General features: G+C 41.4%; 1 protein-coding gene across 2 annotated transcripts; it reads left to right on the forward strand.

Moving 5' to 3' along the window:
- Positions 1–101: 101 nt before the first annotated feature.
- Positions 102–22,608, forward strand: sh3d19 (SH3 domain containing 19). 2 transcript variants are annotated; one of them, XM_084068354.1, is made up of 21 exons: positions 102–293; positions 7,321–7,360; positions 9,063–9,103; positions 9,250–9,289; positions 9,786–9,918; positions 10,869–11,052; positions 11,589–12,638; positions 13,222–13,338; positions 14,194–14,306; positions 15,052–15,092; positions 16,178–16,403; positions 16,920–16,988; positions 17,151–17,297; positions 17,746–17,818; positions 18,456–18,586; positions 18,722–18,780; positions 18,874–19,109; positions 19,914–19,963; positions 20,714–20,906; positions 21,270–21,379; positions 22,208–22,608. In XM_084068354.1, the coding sequence occupies exons 1-21, from the start codon at positions 212–214 to the stop codon at positions 22,316–22,318; spliced, it is 3,246 nt and encodes a 1,081-aa protein (XP_083924480.1). In that variant the 5' UTR covers positions 102–211; the 3' UTR covers positions 22,319–22,608. The 2 variants fall into 2 exon arrangements, with proteins under 2 accessions (XP_083924480.1, XP_083924481.1); XM_084068355.1 differs by having other exon boundaries at positions 10,869–11,049.
- The last annotated feature ends 537 nt before the right edge of the window (positions 22,609–23,145 follow it).

Genomic DNA, 23,145 nt, shown 5'->3' on the forward strand with positions numbered 1-23,145 from the left:
TCTCTCTCTCTCTCTCTCTCTAGTCACACACACTGGTTTGGTTCAGTCAGAACAGGCACCACCTCCCTTTGATGCTGGCAGACAGCGGGATGAGAGGGCAGGTTGTCATCCGTGTGGCAGACAGTTAAGTTGTTGCGAGAGGGTTTTAGAGACCAAAGAGTTATAATATATTGATTTTAGACGCGTCCTTTAGCGTCTAAAAGTGTCCTAAATGATGTCTGAGTCCAGACGTGACCAGGAGGAAGAAGAGTCCAGAGATGGACGGGAGACACGGAGTACAAACCAGCCGACAGGTACGTGGGAACCACTAGCATTTCATTCCTTTAGACCAGTGGTTTTCAACCTTTTTCATGCCAGGGACTTAACTAATTTCGCTGGGGACCCCCTGGTAACCCCCCGGCTCCAAGGACCACTGGTGGTCCCCGGGCCACTCACTGGTTGAGAACCACTGCTATAAGACCATTAAGACCGGCGTTAACTTACTGAGCGTTCGTTAACAACTGTAACACGAGGTTGAAGGAGTCAAGGACTATAACGGTTTACTGTCGACTAAATGCTGTGTGTGTTGTCCTGAAGTTTGTGAGATGTTGTCATTTAGTTATTGTGGATGCTACCATGATACACATAGGGTTGTTGTCAGTGGTGGAAGAAGCTACTCACATTTTTTACTTGAGTAAAAGTATCAATACCACAATTTAGAAATACTCTGTTACAAGTAAAAGTCTGGTATTCCGAATTTACTTGGGTAAAAAGTACAAAAGTATTGGCATCATAATATACTTAAAGTAGCAAAAGTAAAAGTACTCATTATGCAGAATGAAAGTTTTCAAAATGTATAAAAAATCTTTTGAAAATAGCAGATCTACAAGCTCACCCATCACAACGCGTTGTGAGCTTGTAGATAAGCATTTCATGTTTAATAATAAAAATCTAAATCTAAAAAGTAACCAAAGTTATAAAATAATTGTAGTGGAGTGAAAGTACAATATTTTCCTCTGAGATGTAGTGGAGTGGAAGTAAAAGTATTGAAAATTGGAAATACTCCACTAAAGTAGAAATACCTCAACATTGTGCTTAAGTACGGTACTTGAGTAAATGTACTTAGTAAAGTATTACACCACTGGTTATTGTACATTAATAATACGAGAATAAACCAGTCTGTGTTTTATGACAGATTTGACATTGACACTCTGCTGAAAATAAATTCAGCATGGCTTAGCCTAGTGTTTTTCAGCTGTTGTTCATGTGGAAACTGACCAGCAGTTCAACAGAGGGATCAGTAACTGACCCATGCTGCTGTCAGCAGCAGCAGGCCTATTATGTCTAGTATTTGAACCAAGCAACCAATATTTATTTGAAAAATGAATGGAAAGAATATACTGTATATATAGTATATGTGAAACCACTGTCATCAAATTAGGCCTAATCAATTAAGGTTAAGTTTGGTACAGTACAGTATATCCTACATCGCTTGTTTGGTGCTGTAAAATAGATTGACTTGTCAAGTTATGTCACTGACAAACCACAACCAGCCTGGATTACAACATTCAAATGTCAGGGAAATGGAATTCCTACATGTATTTATATAGTTTACAAAATCCTCATTGCGATGTTCATGGAAGTACAGTAGCCCAGTGTTTCCAAAGCTGGGGGTCAAGACCCCCAGATGATTAGCTTAATGTACAATATTGTTTTCTCACTCAACAGTAAACAAGCCAACATTCAGTATAAGTGTATCTGCACATTTCTAAAGGACAATTGAATGACTTTTAAGACCTTTTTAATACCAAATTGGCCAAATTGTCAAATATTACGTAAGAAAGAGGCAAACATTATGAAAATAGCCGATCTACAAACTTGAGAGCTTGTAGTTCACCTATTTTCACAATATTTATCTGTGTAACCGAGTCAAACTAAATGTAATGCCTATTGACTACAATTACAAGTGCTTGTCCCCGGAGGGTCCCCGGTTCAAATATGATTATTTTGGGGGGTCGCGGCCGGGCCTGAAAAGTTTGGTAACCCTTGCAGTAGCCTACTCCTTATGCCATCAAAATAGCCTTAATACTTAAAACAAATGTCATTTACTTGTCCTCTGAGATTGTGCCAACACCTAGCCCCTGTTAAACCATACCCTACCCTACCCTGCCCTTCCCTACACAACTATCCAAAGATGTATTGGTGCAGCTGTCTGCCTGACCCTGTGTGGACAGGTGGGCCGCTTGTGTTTTGTGTGGGTGAACAAGCTGTGTTGTCTCTTTGATACAGTTTACGCACTATTTCATATTGCTGTAAAAGATAGACGAAGCAGGCCTACATCTTTTTGGGGGGGTGTAGGGTTTTAGCGTTTCTTTTTTGTGGAATGATCCCCTGAATGCAGAGTAGATATATAAGTTATAATGTTTAATTTGCATGCCATTTACAATTTAGACATCAGTTGAGCAGCACCTCAGTCAATTCTTTCTGTGCTTCATGATGATTACATGGTGATAACATTTTCTTTTTCTTTTTTTTAAGATGTTTTTTTTTGCCTTTTTCTGCCTTTATTGATAGTATAGTAGACTGCAAGGAAATGGGGAGAGAGAGATGGGGAGTGACACGCAGAAAAGGTTGTCGGGATCGGGAATCAAACCCGCGACACGCTGTCAGGTATCCGGACTGCTACCCTAGCCGTCCGGGCCATTACAACATTTTCTAACTGTCCTCTGAACCACCCCTTAATGTGTGGTGACTACGTGGTGACTGTAATCTTTTCCCAGAATGCTCTCAGAGGACATGCATTCACATCCACCCTTATCTTTCAGAGCAAAATATCATTGTGAGAATTCTATATTTGGCTTCAGCGCTCTGACAAGATCACACAGGACTGAATGTAAAATCCACCTCAATGTACTCCTTTGATGAAGGATCTTTTGTCTGTGACAAATTAACTCTGCACTTAGGACAGCTCTCGTATTACATACTACATTTACATGAAGGCATACCAGGCTATTTTTCAGGGGAAAACTGACATTGTAAGGATTTGGAAATTTCCCTGGGTTGCATCTGCCCACATCAGGAATTGTCGATCTGTCTGGGCAACTTCTAATCATCCATGACTAACCGTTCACTTCAGCACCTGTTACTCACACAGGACAAGTCATATGTCGTCACATTTGCTGTGTCTGCTTTTCATGTCAGGGCAAATCCCCTGGGACTGCTCCCTGTGTGCTTGACTCTGTCACTGTTAACCAGTCTTTTGATGCTATTAACTGAAACTGGAATTGAAGATAGATAGGCGTTAATGCTTGAGGCTAAATGGTATACCGGTAGGTTCATTTGATCACTTGTCATCTGCCTGACAACGGTTTGTCTTTGTTTGGTTTTCTTCTTTTTTCCTCCAAGCATTTTATCTAACGTTTTTCTTCCTATTTTGGGCATGTCATTCATTATAGGCCAACATTTCCCCCCCAAAAAAACATATTTATTAAAAATAGTAAAAATAGCCAATGTGTAGATCAGCTATTTTCAACAAATATATATGGGGCTTAAGTGGTCACGGGCGTCACAAGGAAAGATGAAGATATGAAGTAAAAGTTCTGAGACAGATTTAAACTAAATTCATTGCAGTTATGTTACAGTGGGTTAACTGTTGGATCCACCAGCACACTAGTTTAAAACATTCTATTAAAGGGGAACGTCATACATGATGACATTCTTTTATACACCTACATTTTAGAAAGACAAAAAAATCCCATACATATCTAGCCCACTACGAACCAAACACTTCCCTTTAATAATGTTGGAGAAACCTGTGCGTGCGTGCGTGCGTGCGTGCGTGTGTGAGTGAGTGAGTGAGTGAGTACCACTTTAATTACACGGTGGAATTAATTCATCCATACGAGACAAATACTTACACACACTTAAATCACAGCTGTAGCAATGTTCCTTTTTGAGCATGACACCTAAACATAATGGTTATTCATTTTTCTGTCACTCTGGATGTGCTTGTCAGCTAAATGACTATGTGTTCAGTTGCATAGACAAAAAATTATGAGAGAACAGAGGAGATTGGAGAGCTTTAGTAGCTCAACCCCTAAAAACCTCCACAGGACTCCATTTGACCCCTGACCTCACTAGTTTGAAGTTCTGCGCAAAGCGTGGGATAAAGAGACAAAAAAATATTTTCCATTTTTTCTGCTAAACCCTTTTCACCACCTGTTGTTCTTTGTGAAAAGTCCGTCCCTGCTCTGAGGAACATAGCATGTGTGCAAGTGAGAGTGGATCTCTCTTCACTGCTGACATCAGCAGGTCTCCTCTGTGTGTGTGTGTGTGTGTGTGTGTGTGTGTGTGTGTGTGTGTGTGTGTGTGTGTGTGTGTGTGTGTGTGTGTGTGTGTGTGTGTGTGTGTGTGTGTGTGTGTGTGTGTGTGTGTGTGTGTGTGTGTGTGTGTGTGTGTGTGTGTGGCTTTCATCGCAGACCTGCCGATGACAAGATATGTTGTCTGTGTGAGACTGTAATTGGAGACTTTGGAGATTCAAATCACAATCAAAAACACTTAATTGCCAAATATGAGGTTCACGCAAGGAATTGTTTTTTGTTTTAAACAAAATCTAACACATACAAGACATAGGCTACAGCAGTATATTACAAACAAGGAAGAGAGGTTTCGGGCCTGGTCACCTCCCATAGAAATATCAAGAAACTGAATTACTTTTGTACAACAAATACTAAGAAGATATGTTAAGTTGCTTGATTCAATATTTAGACGTTTGTATACATTTATTAGATACCTTCCTATAGAAAGTTAGAAACCCATTGTAACTCCATTAAATCCATTTTAACCATGATAGATTCATTGAAAACACCCGTCCTTGGTTCTGGTGACTGATATTGTCCTTCTAATGTGTGAGGTGGAGGTGATAGACAGACTACACTACAGGGTAGCAGCTGTCAGTGAAAGTAAGACTGCAGAGGTTAGCAATAGTCATGACTCATTACTAAACTTCCAGAGGATGAGTAATGGTGGGTGTGGCATAACACATGTTGCACCAGTGTTGATATTTTCCACCATGTCTGCCATCCTCTGACAATACAATGAAAACAGCAGTGTGTTTGATCACAGTTGGATAAACATGAGCATTGAACGAACACAATTTAGAATTGTTTATTCAGGGAAATGTGGCTGAGCATGAATTTATAGCAACGCCTTGCTCAACAGTCACTCTCAGGAGCTGAGCCGCTTCACTGGAGCATTTCAGTGCACTTAAATAGTAGCTGCTGGAGACAGTGTTTCTCATTACAGCATTTCTAGGATTCAAACTCACAACCTTTGAGTCCCAAGCCCATTTATTATTCATATTTTTAGGTTATGCCATTTCTGCTTTATTTCGATAGCGACAGTGTGTGTGAGAGAGAGAGAAAGGAAAGGTGGACAGAGAGAAGGGGAATGACACACAAACAGTCCAGCTGGCGGGGAGTTGAACCGAGGACACGATGAAGAAGGCATTTTGCACCCATGTGGTATGCACCCTAAACATTCGGCTATTGGGTCGCCCCACAAGCCCATTTATTTGAGTTTCATGCTATATCCCCTCAAGTAAAATGGATAGTTCAGTTTATACAGCTATGGCATAGTTGCAGAGCCATCTACAAGTGGGAGTGCCTGCCAGGGTTAATTCCGCAAACCGTTTGACTGATCATGCAGTGCCACATTTCTTGTGCATGCTTCATTTCTATTTCCATTTGTTTACATTTGCATTGCTGCAAATTGCTATTAAGCTTCCAGTTTAAAGCTATTTGACAAGAACCTTGAGATGTGTGAACTGAACTATCCCTTTCAGGCTGGTTTAGTTACCGCTATTAGTGAAATCAAATGCAAATGACATTTCCGGAAGGGGGATGGTTTACCAGGCTAGTGTCACTGACCGCTACCCTGGTAGAAAGTGTTAGTATTGGCCTTGAGACTCAGGGTCATAGCAGTGACGGCCATTTTGTGGTGCCACGGATCAAAAGATATTTGAAAACCACAAAAAAGGGTATTTATTAAATATAGTATGTAATATAATTAAATATCCAAATATTTTTTTAACACAGAATCAAAGATTTATGGTCACGATTCACCAGGAGCCTGGATGGCTTTGTTCCAGGCTTAAAATTATTTATATAAATATTTATGAAAATCTCTATGGGAAAATGAAAGGGGTTTCTATCTGTGGCACCAAGAAATGGCCGCCACTGCTATCGCGCCCTATAGAGGGGGAAAGGGAGTGACAGAGCAATTTAGTGGGTCACACCTGACACTTCCTGTTTGACTGCATTCCAGTTGATCAGACTGGCCAAGTCAACAGTGGAGAAGCAGGATCTTTTTGGCTCTCTCTCCCTCTCTCTCTCTGTTGCTCTGCTGCCTGTGGGCATGTGACAGTAGGTTTTATGCTCCTTGACACTTACAGTATCAAAGTGTCGTTCACACAGTTGATGGAATAGGAGGGTGCGGGTTGTAAAGAAAATGTCTTGAAGATTTATTTTTTGAAGAGCAATTCTAGGAGCAGGTAGGAGCGCAAAGGAATAATATCCCTGTTACATTTACTTCAAACAAAGACACATTGTGTTATTTTATGAGCGGACACCCAGTCACCTATTATGTCTCTGTTTAATGATTTGTGGCATGCCGCTACACACATCTGTGATACTGATATGCAAATGGTCTAAATACTTTCAATCTTTCTGAACCTAAATCCATGTACCTCATATTGCATAATATATGTCAAACTATTTGCCGCTGAATAGTAACGAGAGGCAGTGTTATGGTGGCAATAACTGATAACAAGCAACAGGTGTGACAGGTGGACTGTGTACTGACTACAACCAGCCATAGTTTCAGTAGTCTGTAGACGGCTCACTTCATCTCCATTATTTGTAAGATTTAGCTAAAAATATAGGAGGGGTGTGTGTGTGTGTCACAAATACAGTTTCAATCATTATGCTTGGTATCGAACGCCAGTCAGTCTGTACAGAATGTGAAGTGAATTCCGCTCTGGGCACCAGTATCTATCTATCTATCTGTCATTGTTTGTTGACAAACCAGGCTATTGCCCTGACAACACAGGAAGTAATGACATCTGAACCAGCACTAGGATTATTCCAGTTGACCTAATTTCAATCCTGTTTGATATGTCTGACTTCAGACAAAATAGTACTAGGATTATTTGTATTATAGTAATGAGTGTCATCCAGACCATTCCTTGCTTTTACTTTGCAGTCTTTAACATGACGTCAGTGCATATGAGTGAATGTCAGTGGTAATCAGTTATCTAACTGCCTTGTTTCTTTGTCTCCACAGTCCGCTCAGACAGGACCAAGCCAGATCACTTACATTCCAGGTATGTTGTCACTTGAAGGGAGTCATGAAGTTCCATAACATACTGTACAGTAGTAGCTGAGTTAGGCACTTAACCTTTTTGCTGTTGTTGGAATCGGTCTAATGCCCATGTTCAGTATCCATTTTCAGAACCTGGTTCAGTTTATGCACCATATATACTTTGTAGACTTGGATAATCATCATAAAATGTTCTCTACATTTTGGATAGTCACTGCATCATGTACCAAAATAAATACCTTGTGTGAACCTTAAGTAAGTGGTAGTAGTAGTTCTGACTGATTCAGGTAAGTTGATCTTCATCAGTCAACTGTGAAAATGTGAAAGTGAAACTGTGTTAAAGGACCACTGTCCCTTTAACACCCTGATTTGCTGATGTTGGATTTGTGAATGGAGCAAACAATGCACTGAGGAATGGACCAAAAGCTAATGTTTTTGTTGTTTGGAGACATACCAGGTTGCTGCTGTCCTGCTCCAATAATGTGTAGACCTCTGTGAAATTATGTAAACAACTTAGCACTGCAGGTCTCAGTGAAATTATGTAAATGAATGTGAAAATCTCAGTAGAGTTATGTAAACAACTTTGTAGAGCTCAGTGACAGTGATATAAAATTATTAAATCATTAAACAATTGCAGTGAGCACAGTTGATCTGTTAATTTAGATTTTATTTTAACCACTCAACTGATCTTTGATTTTGCACATAAACTTTTTTTTTATTCTAATTTTGATTTTGACTGAATAAAAATAAAATTACTAAATTCTTAATTCCTCAATGTAATTAACCAGATGGGACCATAAAGAAGGACAGGGAGCACTGTTCTTTCTCCCCAGATGCGTTACATCACAAGTTTAAAACCCTTAGGTGTAGGACTAATGTGTGTTAACAACAGGTGACAGGCCCATCCCCTCTGTTAAGAGACTTTGCCGGAGACCGTTGGTACACCACATTAACTCGGAGATTAATGCAGAGAATAATAGATAGTGTCGTTTGTAATAGCAGAGGACCTGAGAATATTTAAAAAAAAAAATCCCCCCAAAGTGTTAATTATGTTTTTGGAAGAGGGTGGTTCTTGGATCATAGGTGGCTTTTCCCATGGTTTATATGATACTGGCTGCGTATGTTGCGGTGGCTGTGTGGGTGGTACCATATACCTTCATGTTTTCTTGAGGTTGGTGTGACTTGGATTTAACAGGTATAGAATTGTTTTGTGTTTTTGATGTGCAAACTAAAGCTATAATTGATGGTTGCCATAAAGTTTCGATTACATGTAGACTGATTAAAACATTTTGTGCAGAAAGTGTTATATTGAACAACAGATTTACAAAGTAAGTTTGGCCTTATATACACCAAACTCTATGGTGCATTTCCACATAGCCTTACTTTTAGCAGAACTGAGCAGAAATTTGATCTTCCAGATTAACAGGTAAAAAAAAGACAGAGACCATGGGAAATCCCCAACATTGTATTAGAGCTGACTGGTGGTCTCTGTGTGAACAGTCAACTGTGTGAAGCTTCATAGAATGGCGTGTCCTATGTGTAGCGTGCAGCTTTGTGGCCTCCGGCTAGCTGAATGAATCCTTTTGAGAAGTGAGTCATTACCAGGTTACTAAACAACTCTTTGTTAGCGTGAGCTCCACACCTCAATGTTAATGGGATTCTTCTCTCTCTCTCTCGCTGTCACTCTCGCTCTCTCTCCTCTCTAGCCAAGGTCCTCTGTCCTCCATACGTGCTGCCATCAAGCGAAGTGAGTTTGAGTCTCTGCAGTATTCAATAGCAATACATCCAAAAATGTAGAACATTTCTTGTAAGTCATGCTTAGAATGTGAAACAATGCTGCTCAGACCAATGGATAACATTTTGATAAACTTGCATGATCTTTTCTTTCCTCAGCTAAAACAATTTCTCAGAGTGACCACAGCAGAGAGAGAAGGTAATGTGTTGGTTATATTCTACATATGATGTAAAAAGATACATACATACATAGCCTCATTTTGTGCACCTGCCTTAGCATGCAATGTTGTATATTTCCTGCTGTCATCACCTGTCACAAGGTTTGGCACGGCAGAGGAATTCAAAATGCTCTGTGCCTCTATTGCTTCCTTGTAGACTGTGGTTATCTTTGGCCCAAAACACAAACTACTGTAATTATCAGTTGACAGTTGTAAAGAGTCCAGCACACTTCAGCCAGTAGAAGGTAGAAGGGCTGGTCGGTGCTCAACAGGGACAACTTGCATCAGAGAAAATGATACCTGGGCACTTCAGAAGGGACTACCCAAATAAAATGTACTGGAGCACTCGACTGGTCTGCACATGTTTTATTGGTTTGCAGGGGTGACTGCCGTTTCGACTTTCGTCTTCCTCAGAGTAAAACAAACCTGGTTGTCTCAGTCCTGAACTGTTTCACTGAGAACCCCTCTGTCCTACAGGAGACCAGAGATCACCATCCTCTCTGCAGAGCCACTTGCCAGTAACACCTGGTTCCCAGGATCCTCTGGGGTTTTCCCTCCTCCCCCATCCTCTCAGCCCAGCTGGTCTGGAAGCACCACAACCACTTCCAAGGTAGGTCTGATTTAACCACCTAAACCAGGGATGTCAAACTCGTGATCCGCGGGCATTTTGCAGCCCGCGGAGGGGTCCAATGCGGCCTGCGACATGATATAAAAAAAAGCGAATTCATTAAAAAAACAAGAGGAAAAAAAACGCGCCGCTGCTTGGCCGCCCGGAAGCTTCTTCATAGAGACACTGAGGCAGTTGTCCCCCCACCCCCTCTGGTTGCTGACTGTACCTGACTGTGAAGGTCTAGTGGCCAAACTTGTTCTATGATAACAATAGCCAAGCCATTGAAGCCATGGCCATGGTCATTAGCATACGGTTGACCATGGCCTTTGTTACGTCGTCAAACACATGAACGCATGAATAGAGCCTCAGGTAGCTTTAGGTCCTAAACCCTGCATACTTCACTGACCATGTTATATATTGACTATACTTGTTATACTTGTTTCCCCTCTACACTAAATCTGTTCACCGAAAATAGGCGATCTACAAGCTCACAATGCGGAACGCTTGTAGACCTGCTATTTTTGCAGAATCAATGTTTGTTCATGTTGCTGGGCTATGTATACTGTAGGTCAATATATATCTTTTTTTTTACAATATAGGTCAATATTTTGACACTTGTTTATTCAATTCCAGTGCCTTCTTAGATCTGATTCTGTCCCTTTATTATAACATTTTATCTGTTATCATTGTACAATGATTCAACAAAGTAATTGGGTTAAAAAGAAAGAAAGATGAGAAGCAAATTTTGTTTTATGAAGTCATGTCACTGGGGAAAATTCTCATCAAGCTTATTGATTCATTGATTAAGTGCCTCGCTAAACAAACAAGAAATAAAAGCTGAACACTTGTGACTTTTTGTCTGACATCCACAAAATTAAAAACACATCATTTATGGGAAGAAAAACCTGAGTGTGTTCATAATGTACAGTATGTGTGTGTCACTGTCTTAGCCCCCGCCATCCTATGACCAGGTGATCAAAGAGAAGACAGAAGAGGAGCACATTACTCAGCCAGTAGCGGCTCCCCGTAAATCTACGTGCACCACCAGCAGCTCCACCCAGACTGACCCTGTAAGGAACGCCTCTGCTGCCACTGACCCACAATGCACTGCAGCCACGGAGAGGAAACCAGGTAGTGAGTCATATATCGTCGCTGATGGGCAGAAAACTTGTTTGTCCAAAACTGTTGGACATACAACCATCCTACACAGAAATGTACACAAATAAATTGAGAAAAAGGATAGAAATAATTTGTGTGTGTGTGTGTGTGTGTGTGTGTGTGTGTGTGTGTGTGTGTGTGTGTGTGTGTGTGTGTGTGTGTGTGTGTGTGTGTGTGTGTGTGTGTGTGTGTGTGTGTGTGTGTGTGTGTGTGTGTGTGTGTGTGTGTGTGTGTGTGTGCGCGTGCGTGCGTGCGTGGTAAAACACTGTAAAGTTGGTGAGGATTGTTGATGATACATAGATTATCACCCAGGCACTCATCGTTGCTCAAGGTTATCCAGTCAGGCAATGCATTCCGAGCTGAAAGATCTGCTATTTTTGCTATTCTAAAAAAAAAAAAAAAAGAAACGTGACATTTTTGAAAATGTTCCACCAATAATGACAAGCTCAAAATGGGGACGGCAGGTAGGAAGTGGTTAACTTAATATGGTCTTTGCATCTGTTTCTTCACAGTTAAACAGCCTCAAAAACCGCCAAGACCATCATTACCCAAACCTTCATGCAGAGAAACTAGTGCTGGAACAGATGCATCTCCTCACAAGCGGGCAGCCACAACCACCACAACCTCTACCAACACTGACAGTCTCGCTGACCTTAAACCCAGCCTCCCAGACTCCACGCATGCAACCACCATCAGATCTGTCACAGTACACTGGGATGTTTACCCAGAACAGCCCGCTGAATCTGTTCCTGTTACATTAGACTCACCACATTCCCCCACAGAGCCTCCTCCCGTGCCCACCCAACACCCTGTTCCACTTCCTCGTCATTCCAAATCCCTCAAGCAGCCAATCAAGGCGGAGGTCAAAGTTCAGACATTGATCAGGCTCAGCGAGAATGGTGACAACGCTGTTGTGACTTCTTGCATGGACTCAGAAGAGGCCCAAACAAATACATATTTACAGGAACTGTTGGAGGTGTTCATCGTGGACGGCCAATGCGAGCAGAGCTCTGACGCTGACGACCAATTAGACGAGGGTGGGCAAAGTGAACATGCTGGTGGTGAGATGAGCAATCAGCACAATATGCGGGCCCGTATCCTGGCCTTCGAAAGCCAGGTGAGCAACGATGAGGGAGATGGGGTAGAACCTATGAAACGGCCACAGCCTCGACCAAGAAACCTACAAAACAGGCCCCCTGTCGCTGCCAAGCCTTCTGTAACGCCCAAACCTTCAGTCAAGTACTACAATGTAGAAAACAACAATCAAGAGGTGTCGTCAATATTCCCCCAAATTCCCACCCCAGCTGCTAGACCTCAGCCTCCAAAGAAGCCTGTGGGACTGTCACGCACAGAGGAACCAGAGGCTGTGCCCTCCAAGATGGCACTTCTGCCCCCCTCACGGCGTTCTGTACTTGTCAGAGCCAAAAGCTTTGATCTCCAGGATGAGGACATGACACTTCCACTAAAGCCTCCTAAGGAGCCCCTTAAACCCAACCTGAATGTCAACAATCACAATTCCACCTCTTTGGTCAGGGAGAATGAATATGTGGAAACTCCCACAAGTGAGCATAATTATTTTTAAAACCATATATTCCATAAAAGAAACTGTATACCACTGTCATGCTGTATATTCTGTCTGCTGAATGTACAACATAACATCATATGACTAAACCCTAATGGAATAAGTAGAATTATGATGCCAAGTCCTTTTGGAAAATTGGCTTGCAATAACACATAAAACATAATAGAAAGATGGACCTTTATTTATCCCATAAGGCAAATTGAGTTGCCATGGCAAATACAGCAGTCATAAAAACACAAAAACAGAGGAAAGAAATAACCAGCCAGGTAAAAAAAAAAGGATGAGTCACATTGGTCATTAGTCCGCGGACCGGCTGGAATGCCTGCTAGTCCTTTATGGCTACTGGCACGAAGGACTGAACAAGTCTGTCTGTCCTCTGTGGTAACACTAATGCATTGTATTACACTAACACAATGCTCAGTGTAAACACAATCTATAGAGAATACTTTAGATATTAACTGAGCCAGACCCAGATGAAAAAGACATGCAATGACGTTATTGCTTATCACAATGCACATACGATAGTATAGTAGTGACAGTCTGTTGTCGTTTTGTGTCTGTAGACCCTACCCCATTGAAACCTCAGCACAGTGTGGACAGTGCTGCCAGCGTCCCCTTCACCAGACAGAGTGTAACGAGAAGACCCACCACCATCAGAGTACCCAGCAAGGCTACCCAACGTGAGTCTCTCATCTTCACTCACTTTACATTGTAGGGCTGGATATTGGCAAGAATATGGTTGTATGAGACGCATCATTAAATGTCACAAGTATTTGTATTCAATATGGTGAATGAGGTTAAACCATGAATTTGAATACTGCCATATTCTTTAACCACAATCTGTTAATTGAAAATCAACAAATGCATCAAAATGTGCATGAAGGATTCAGCATTTTGAAATATATTTTGATTAAAACAAAGAAGATTTTTGTTAAAAAGAAAAATGTATAGAGTACTCTATAATCTGATGGTAATCATTGCTATAGGCTAGTGTTTGTTCAGTGCCAGGAGTCTCCCCATCTCTCCTGTTCTTTAATAAATAGAAAATCCATATTCAGCTAGGACACCAATGTCATCCAATCAGTAGAGAGAACCCATTTATCAGCTTAAAATGTCTAGTGTTCCAGTTGCAATTTTGTCTGCTGATTTTCACTTCAAATTTAATTTGGTCATCCTGTATCCTGTATGAGTTCTCTCTCCTGATTAGGCGAAATTGGTGCCCCAAAGTGAAAATATATTTTCTGTCTACTAAAGAGCTGTAGAGGCAGAGAGACCCATGTTACTGTACAAACACTCTATAGCAATGATTACTATCAGAATATAGTACTAGAATAGAATTTAACATAATGAAAATAAGCCCTTATTTGTACTTGAGAGAAAACATAATTCTGTGGTTGAATAGGCATACAGTACACACAAGATGGAGTCACTATATAAGTAAATTAAGTTTAGGAATTTAGCTGATGTTGTCTGTTGGAGACACTTTTTTTTTTACAGTTGAAAATACTTACCAAGTAATATTTTACCTGTCTTAGATGAGTCGCTGGACTTCTCTGCTCCTCCTCCCCTGCCGGTCCAGAAGCCTGTAGGCTCCCGACCGCCCCCTGTGGGCCACAAACCAAGCCTTGTCCCTGTCCTCCCCTCCACAGTAAGCGTAGTCACTGAAGAGTGTCCTACTTAGTAAAAAATGTTTACAAATATGGAGTCATAATTATTATCACAAAGTATTTATTTTTCTAATGGAGCTGATTACAGACATTACCATGCTCAAGCTGCAGACATTGCAGGAAATATTGCTTTAACATCTTTATTTAATTGTATTATTATTATTATTATTACTATGGGCTTATACACTGTCATGTCTACTGTATGCTGGAGTGTACAGAATGTCTCCTGTCTTTTACCTGGACTGCCAACACCCACCTGCAGCTCTTCCAGTAATTTGTATAGACACAAAGCAGCCATTGTGGGCTGCATATAAACAACTGCCTTCTGTAGAGTTAGTGCTATCTGGCTGGTCAGTCTGAAATCAATCCCTAGTTTGCACAGCCCTAAGTACAGTAGGTGGCTCAACAGGGTGCTGGTTAATAAAGTGTGTGTGTGTGTGTGTGTGTGTGTGTGTGTGTGTGTGTGTGTGTGTGTGTGTGTGTGTGTGTGTGTGTGTGTGTGTGTGTGTGTGTGTGTGTGTGTGTGTGTGTGTGTGTGTGTGTGTGTGTGCTAGCTATACAAATATATATAATTGTATGAATAATAATAAACATCACAACCTTTTGACATTTTATAGTGTTTGCTGGGGTTTATGGTTTCAGACCACTGGGAACAGATGCAGTGAGCCTGTTTTCACACCTGATCATATCTGTGGACTAACAAAGACATGTTTCTTTTATCTACAGGAGTCCTTCAATACAGGGCTGGAACTGACCCTGCCTCCTCGGTGAGTGAAACAATACAATGTAAAACATGAACGTTTCACAATCTTAGTTGATACAAAATCTGTCAATAATATGCAGCTATATATGTGTGTGCCGAAATGTAAAAAAGATAATAGGAAGGAATATTCAAAGGAACAGTAGAAGAAGACACGGACCACCTACCTTGATGATGAAGGTCTCCTTAGGACAGGAGATTGCTTCGGCACACTGCGCTCAGTTTCAATGACAATTTCCCTATCTTCATCCCATACCAAAGTTACTAGTCAAATATCTTGTAAGCGACATTACCATGATTGAATCAAGCACCTGGGGTTGTGTTCACACAGAAGACGCTGTCTGCAAGTCTGAGTATAGGATCATCAAGTGTCAGGAAAGCCCTGCATGGGACTGGCAAGCAGATTTCAAAGTTTAGAACCTTTTATAGGTAGCTTGGTAAACCATCCCGGTCATGTGAATTCACATTATCATGTGTCTTCTGCAGACCGGTCTGGCCCCAAGCGCTGGGTGGGCGTTTAGTGGGGCGAAAAGTGGAAGAGACAATCATCAACTGCACTCAGGGCCCTGTGATTGACAGACGCCGATTGGCTCTTCCCCTTTTTGGTTTCTGCAAAACCCCCATCCAGCCGGTCTGCAGAAGACACATGATAATGTGAATACAAGTGACTGGGATGGTTTACCAGGCTACTTTAAAGGTACAATAGAAATTACATTCCTGGTGACTGACAAGGTTGACAAGGATCTTTCATACACCCCACACACTGTGTTCAATAATCCAAAACATTTTCACTCCCCAACTCATTACTTACTGATGCTTGGTCAGGAGCCTTTGCATCACAGTTCAACGTACTGGGATGCTCGTTTAGCTTCGCTTTTCATTGTTCAGGGTAGTCGTGCCATGTGACGCATAATGTGGACCATGTTGACTGAATGTGGAAACCACCATTAAATACTGTGAAAACAAATTGAAAAAAATAAGGCGACTGCGCAGTCAGAGCAGGGGGGACAGTGTATGTATTCTGAAATGTTCTTGCATCCGAGTGTGCTGTTATACAAATAAAAAAAAACAACATCTGTTGAATTTTTCCAGACCTATTGGAGGGAGGTCCCTCCCACCTCGCCCGCCAGTGGCCAAAGCAGGCCCAGGGAGACCACCTCCACCCCGGCTTGACGGGGCAGGAAGTTCCAATTCTCCAAAATCAGCTCGGTTGGAGGCTCCACCCAAATCCCAGTCTCACACCCACAAACCCAAGAGGAAAGGACCTGTGTTGCCCCCAAGGCCCAACCCTGGGCACCGTCTCTACAACAAATACACGGTGAGAGATCCAACACTGGTGGTGTCTCATGTGGTGTAGACCTGTTTGCCTAGAAATAGCGTAGTGTTTCATATCCTTGTATCTGTTTGCCTAGAAATAGCATAGTGTTTCATATCCTTGTATCTGTTTGCTTAGAAATAGTGTAGTGTTTCATATCCTTGTATCTGAAGTCCCAGGCAGTACCTCTTCCTGACCTGAATCGTTACAATTACAGTTCAGGCTTTTAGCAGACACTAATGCAGATTTACAAAGCAAAAGTTCAGACAAAATGCCATGAACATTTGTCAACAACAAAAAGTCAAGTGGTCAGGGAATTAGAGTGCTTGGAGAGAAAGGATAGGTTGGGATATTAACAAGTAAGCAAAATACCAAGCATCTTTCCTCCTGTGCCTATTGTTTACTACTCTCGACTGAACTTTTCAATCGACTTAAGAAAGCGAAGAACATGCTAAAGTGCTATATCTACACTCCTTCAAAAATATCACAACTTATGTGTTCTAATTATTGTTCCCCCAGCTTGAACTCCCTCATGGAATTGCAACCTTTGACTATAATGGGACCAATACAGAGGAACTCTCGTTTCAGGTGACCAAAAGTTCTTTCCATTTATTGCAACCAACTTTATTGTCACATCACAGGTTTACATAACGTAATTCCTGCGTGGAATCAGTACATTAATATCATCTAATCATGTATCTCGGTGTAAGATCTTTAGTAGAGACGCATTTTTCTTATCTTCTCTGACAGAAAAATGAGGTACTCGTGCTGATTGAGAACCTGGACCATGGTACGTTTGAATGTCAGGTAGGGGACGCCAGAGGTCGTGTCCAGAAGTCTCACATGAAGATCATCACTCCTCTGTCAACGTCTGTCCTTGCCAGGACTCGCCCACAGGTAAACCCCCAGATTTGGCACAAACAAGGAAATGAACTCGTTCTCATGCTACAGTATGCAACAAAAATGTGGAATGCCCTACCAAAAGGAGTAAAGGAGTGTAAAACCCTACTCACTTTCAAAACTGCCCTAAAAAACACCTTCAAGAGGCTGCAATTCCAAACTGGCCCCTGTCAAAGTCTTAACCTAATCATCGTGATTTGAGTGCGTGGGGATCTCATTTTAATTAAGCCATTGTGCTTTTATGAGCGATCCAGTTTAGAGGACCTTGTATTGTGAATTGTACTTCCATGTACTGTTTCCTCACACACACACACACACACACACACACACACACACACACACACACACACACACACACACACACACACACACACACACACACACACACACACACACACACACACACCTCCCACTATAGCATTGTTTGTCTTTGTTCCCCATACAGGACGTCAGTTCAGTTGGTTCTGGCACAGACAGCTGTGGACTGCGGGTCCAGGTTCTGCATGATTTTGACCCAGGTATAATTTCTTCTTAAAATCAGTGCTTTTTTCTTTCCTTATAAAATGCTGTCCTAAACAGAAGCTTCTTCCAACTCAGTTAGCCAAAATTAAATCCTTCCTCCCAGTCCATGATCTGAAGAAAGTGATCCATATTCTCATTTCATCCTGGCTAGACTATTGCAACTCGCTGTATACAGGAGTTGCTAACTCTGTCCTCTCATGATTGCAGCTTGTCCAAAATTCTGCTATTAGACTCCTGACTGGCACCCGTATCACATCACCCCCTTGCATCATATTATTTTCACATCACCCTTATACTGACTTTCCTTCATTGGCTCCCAGTCATACACAGGGCTGTTTTTAAAGCCCTGAATGGATCTGCTCCACCTTACATCTCCGAGCTACTCAGCCCCCTCGACACATCTAGGTCAATCTGCTGACAAGATCTTCTCACACTCACAGTCCCACGGTCCTGGCTGAAGCAAAACGGTGATCGTGCCTTTTTGGTTGCTGCTTAGCATTCCCATTATGTTCTGGACACTTTTCAAGACATATCTGTTCTCTCTGGCCTTTGAACTTTGTGTTATCTGTATTTTGATTTGACACCACTATATATGGCAGATGTGGTTGAAATGTGTGTTGTGTTGTTTTTCAGAGGGTCCAACAGAATTGAGGATGAAGGCCGGAGACGTGGTTAACATGGTGGAGCAGGTGAACAGTGAATGGTACAGAGGAACATGCAGGGGATCTTCTGGATTCTTCCCTATTAGCTATGTCAAAGTCCTGGTGAGATTCAACACTGGTGTTTGTCTTTGGGGGGTCAGCGCAGCACAACATCATTGTAAATGAATTAAACAAAAAAACACTGTTTGGGAACCTCAACTGTTAAAGAAATCAATCCTTTTTCTCTCGTTCAATTAGTCAAATTCATCAACACCTGTCTCTGAGAAGAAAGCAAAGCCAGCTGCTACAACAATAAGGTAACACATTAACAAATAATACAGTAAAAACATCAGTCGTTCAACACAACTTTTCAGACGGTTTGAAAAAGCCATTGTGTATTGTGTTTGAAGTGGTCCGAGGTGCGTGGCTCGGTTTGACTTTGAGGGGGAGCACAGCGACGAGCTGTCCTTCTGCGAGGGAGACGCGATCAGACTGCTGGAGTACGTAGGACTGGACTGGGCGCGGGGACAAGTCGGAGTCTTCAGTGGAATCTTTCCTCTCAACTTTGTGGAGGTGATCCAGGATCTGCCTCCGCCTCCATCTCCAACTCCACAGCCGACCCAGCCCACCAAGATAGCACTGCCTGGTGAGACAGCCTCAAATACTTTTGATTACATTTTATTCACCGTTTTCTTCTTTGTACTAAGAACTCAATTTGGTTGCTCGCTATCTACACATAATAAAACAAATATTAAATAAGTATAGAAATAGGCCTATACAAAAACATGCATGAATACATTATGTACATAATACGTTTAATAAGTTAACCGCTTACTTACAAGTACTGTTCATTTTGGGTTAGCACTAGCTTATTTGTATTGTTCATCCTCTTTAAACCCAATGTAGCTTGGGAGCTTATTCTAAAGTTGTAGCAATTGTAAGGCAATCTGGGTCTGGTCAGCTTATAAAATGTTACAATTATCAAGAATGTAAACATTTTAATAATTTTAAATGCAAAGATTCAGAATACATTGACGTATGTACCATGTGTACTGTATATATTATGTTAGTAATTTGCCCCTCAAACTCAACAACTAAATGACTGTTCTATATTTCAATGAGCCGCCATTCATCCTTTTTCCCTTTGTGTTGGCTGGCATTTCCTGCTGTGGTATGCCTGGAATCTGTGCATCTGTTTACGTTTCATTAAAAGTGCTGTGTGGTCGCTAGGACTCAGGACAGTGAGTCTGAATGACCGATCCCCTGCCTAATACAGTGTTTTCATACAGGCAGTACTGCAGTGATGAGTGCTCCTACCCACATGAATTCTCATTCAGTTCTATGCCAAATACTGTAACTGTGTTGTGCAGTTATTTGCGTGTCTTAAATTCTGCTGCACTTGCATAATAACCATAGTGGTGGTGTTTTTTTTTGTGTGTTTTTTTTCAAGGGATGGCTGCTTCATCCAGTACTCGGCCTGAGCCCACTAAACCCATCCAGGTAAACTACTTTTTTTTCTATTATATCACAAACTTCAGCATCAGAGAAAGGGTGTGATTTAGTTCAGCCTGTATCAGCACCTACAGTGAAGGGCACGTGACACTCCCACAACAATTTTAGAAGACAACACATCTACCAGCACTAATATTTGAAGACACAATACAAATGACCTTTTTACCTAATACAAGTTAAAACAAATGCATAATGAACAAACGCCAAACTAACAGAAAACCCTTCAACCACACCCCCTCTCACATACAGTACTTCAGCATTATTTCTTCTGGTCATAAGGCGCCAATTTAAAATATGAATACACTTTCCCACTCCAAATAGTGCTAACTTTGAGTGACTGCAGCTTCTTCCAGTGGTGAAATACTCCTGTTAATTTCGGACATACAGTACTAATGGGGCCACACAGAATGTTAGGAAAGTGCCCCATCTTGTGATAAAGCAGAGGTACTATACATACATGCTCCCGTTTCATCACTGTGTATAGCAGTTAAATGTTGTTTATTGCACGTTATCGGTTTCAACAAGTAACTACATTCTACATATTATGTTTAATAGAAGCATAATTGACGATACGACAGAGGTTTGGTTTCCATGTAAATTCTGGTATGTTGTTGTTGTCACAGTTTGCGCATTGCATTGTGGGACATTCATAGCAGCGTCGTGTCCACTGTTGCATGCTGTAATGTGTGTTGCTCAGTATCACACAGCAAGCCCTCCATTGCTCTACTGTCATTCCAGGCCTCTCAGTCAGGTGTGGAGTGGGTTGTGGCTCTCTATGACTTCACTGGACAGAAAGAGGGAGACCTTTCGTTCCAGCAAGGAGACAGCATTCTGGTCATCCAGCACATCGATGGAGAGTGGAGCTCCGGTAGACTCGATGGCAGAGAAGGGATATTCCCTACAGCCTTCGTTGAGAGCAGCATTGTTACAGGTACAGACATCTATTGTTGCTGTTTACCATTACCTGAAAACACACACACACACACACACACACTTATTTCTTCATTTTTTGTGTATCTTAAACAATAGTCCTCACGTGTGGTGTTCGTTTAGTGGAAGCAGTATTTGAAATTAGCACCTTTTTTTATTATTTTTATTATTATACTTTTTATGTTATGTTACTTTTGCGAGAAAGGAGGAGGCCATCTGCTTTTAAGTTTCATGTGGTTTCTCAACTGTGAAACACACTTGAACTCTGCTGTACGTGTAGTATTATATTGTAATATTATACTGCACCATTACAATTAATTATGTTTTATGACACAGTGTATTTGATGTATCCCTCTGTCACCAGGCCAGTCATCCAGATTGGACCATCAGCAGGTTGGAGGTGAGACAATTGGAGCGAGAGCCAAGGCTCTGTATGACTTCAGCTCTGACTGTGACGAGGAGCTCACTCTGCAGGTGAACACTTTTTGTAAAAAAAAAAAAAACAGTTTAGACCATGGGTCTTCAACAGGGGATCCTCAGAGTTACTACAGGGGGGCCACCAAATCTTTGTGATAGGGCCTTTTTGTTTGTTTGTTTGTTGCATTAACCATTTGAACCCTAGCATCGCGCTGCAAGGTTTGGTGTAGAGGGAAAAAAGAGCAGATTAACATGTTAACATGTTTTAAAAAAAACATGAATTTACACAACACTGTCTGTTGTCAAACATGTCTACGAAGGCACTAAGCTAAGTGTGAGATCTATGAAAAAGTGTATTCTACAAAACATTTTACACAACATGTAGTGGGGGTCCCTGCTTCATCTCTCTCTTAGTTAAGGGGTCCTTGGCCTGAAAAACGTTGAAGACCCCTGGTTTAGACAAAACTATGTAACGATTGAATTGCATACTATGTATGCAATTCAAAAGGTAGAAGGTGGCAAAAGTAAGTGACGTAGGCTTATGAATTTCATCAATTCACAGATCTTAAATACCCATTGAAAAGAGTTATAAGCAAAATATAACATTTCTTTGCCAATTACCTTTGCACATGCAAGGACATTGTATTGTCTAATTGCACACACATGGATATAGTGTAGCAGTGGTTCTCAAACTTTTTTTAATTTAAAGGAAAACCCATAACTCCTCCATTTGTACACTGAGTTACAGACCTGTAAGTATCCATTTGGAACCCTCTCAAGTATCCGTGAGCGTCCCTGGACCCCACTTTGACAACCACCGATATAAAGAATTTGTACAGTGTAATATATAATGTAATATCTTCTATTCCCTTTCTCATTTTCCAGGCTGGGGACATTATCACCAACCTGGAGTCCATAGATGAAGAGTGGTTCCTGGGTGACCTGAGAGGAAAGCGGGCCTTAGTTCCTAAAGACTATGTCCAAGTATTGGGATAGCACTGAACAAAGTTCAGGCCAGGACACAAAGGCAGACAGAGGAGATTCTGTCACTGGAACCCATTATGTGCCTGAGATGCTGTACATTCAGACTGAACTGAAATATGAGAACCTGTGAGAACAAAGAGACTGGCTTTCCCAGTGGAAATCTGCGGTGAAGTGCCTTCTCTACTGGAATGCAGTATTTTAAAACTTTTCAAGCAGTATGATTCAGCTGTCTGACACTAAGAGGTAGTGTGAATGATTGTTTTCCATGTTATTTATCATATTAAAAATAAATTAAACTGTCATGCAATTGTTGACTAAAGCTCGTTGGAAAATGTGTATACAGTACTCAAAGCCAAAGTTTAGAATTTGTCCAGGATTCTTGACCACCATGACTAAACCATACTGATATACTGTATATCAGAATTCATTTTTTAAAATAAATTAACAATGCGCCACAGTGGGCTGGCTATATTCAAGCTCATTCTAAGCCAGAAAAACACTGAATGATTTCAACAATGTGTCCGCTCTGTAGTGTATGAAGGTGTTAATGAGTGAAAATGGCAGGTGTAGCATTTGGTTGTAATGAAATCTTCCAATACATTGACCTTCACAGAAATGGACATATCCTCTACAGCTGCACCATCTAGTGGCCAACTACTGACCTGCAGTTTTTTTCCCCCATGTTTCTTTGAACCATCACTATTCATGTGGCTTGGTAGATGGGTTGCCATGGCTCATTGACATGGTTAAGTTATGGATCAAGGTTCTAATGCACCTCACATCCCATTACCCCTATGAAGATGTCACTACAATAGTTAGTATGGTTCATCTATTGTATA

Source organism: Gymnoscopelus microlampas, assembly GCF_963454915.1.
Source record: "Gymnoscopelus microlampas genome assembly, chromosome: 2".
In the NCBI taxonomy this organism is placed as follows: domain Eukaryota; kingdom Metazoa; phylum Chordata; class Actinopteri; order Myctophiformes; family Myctophidae; genus Gymnoscopelus; species Gymnoscopelus microlampas.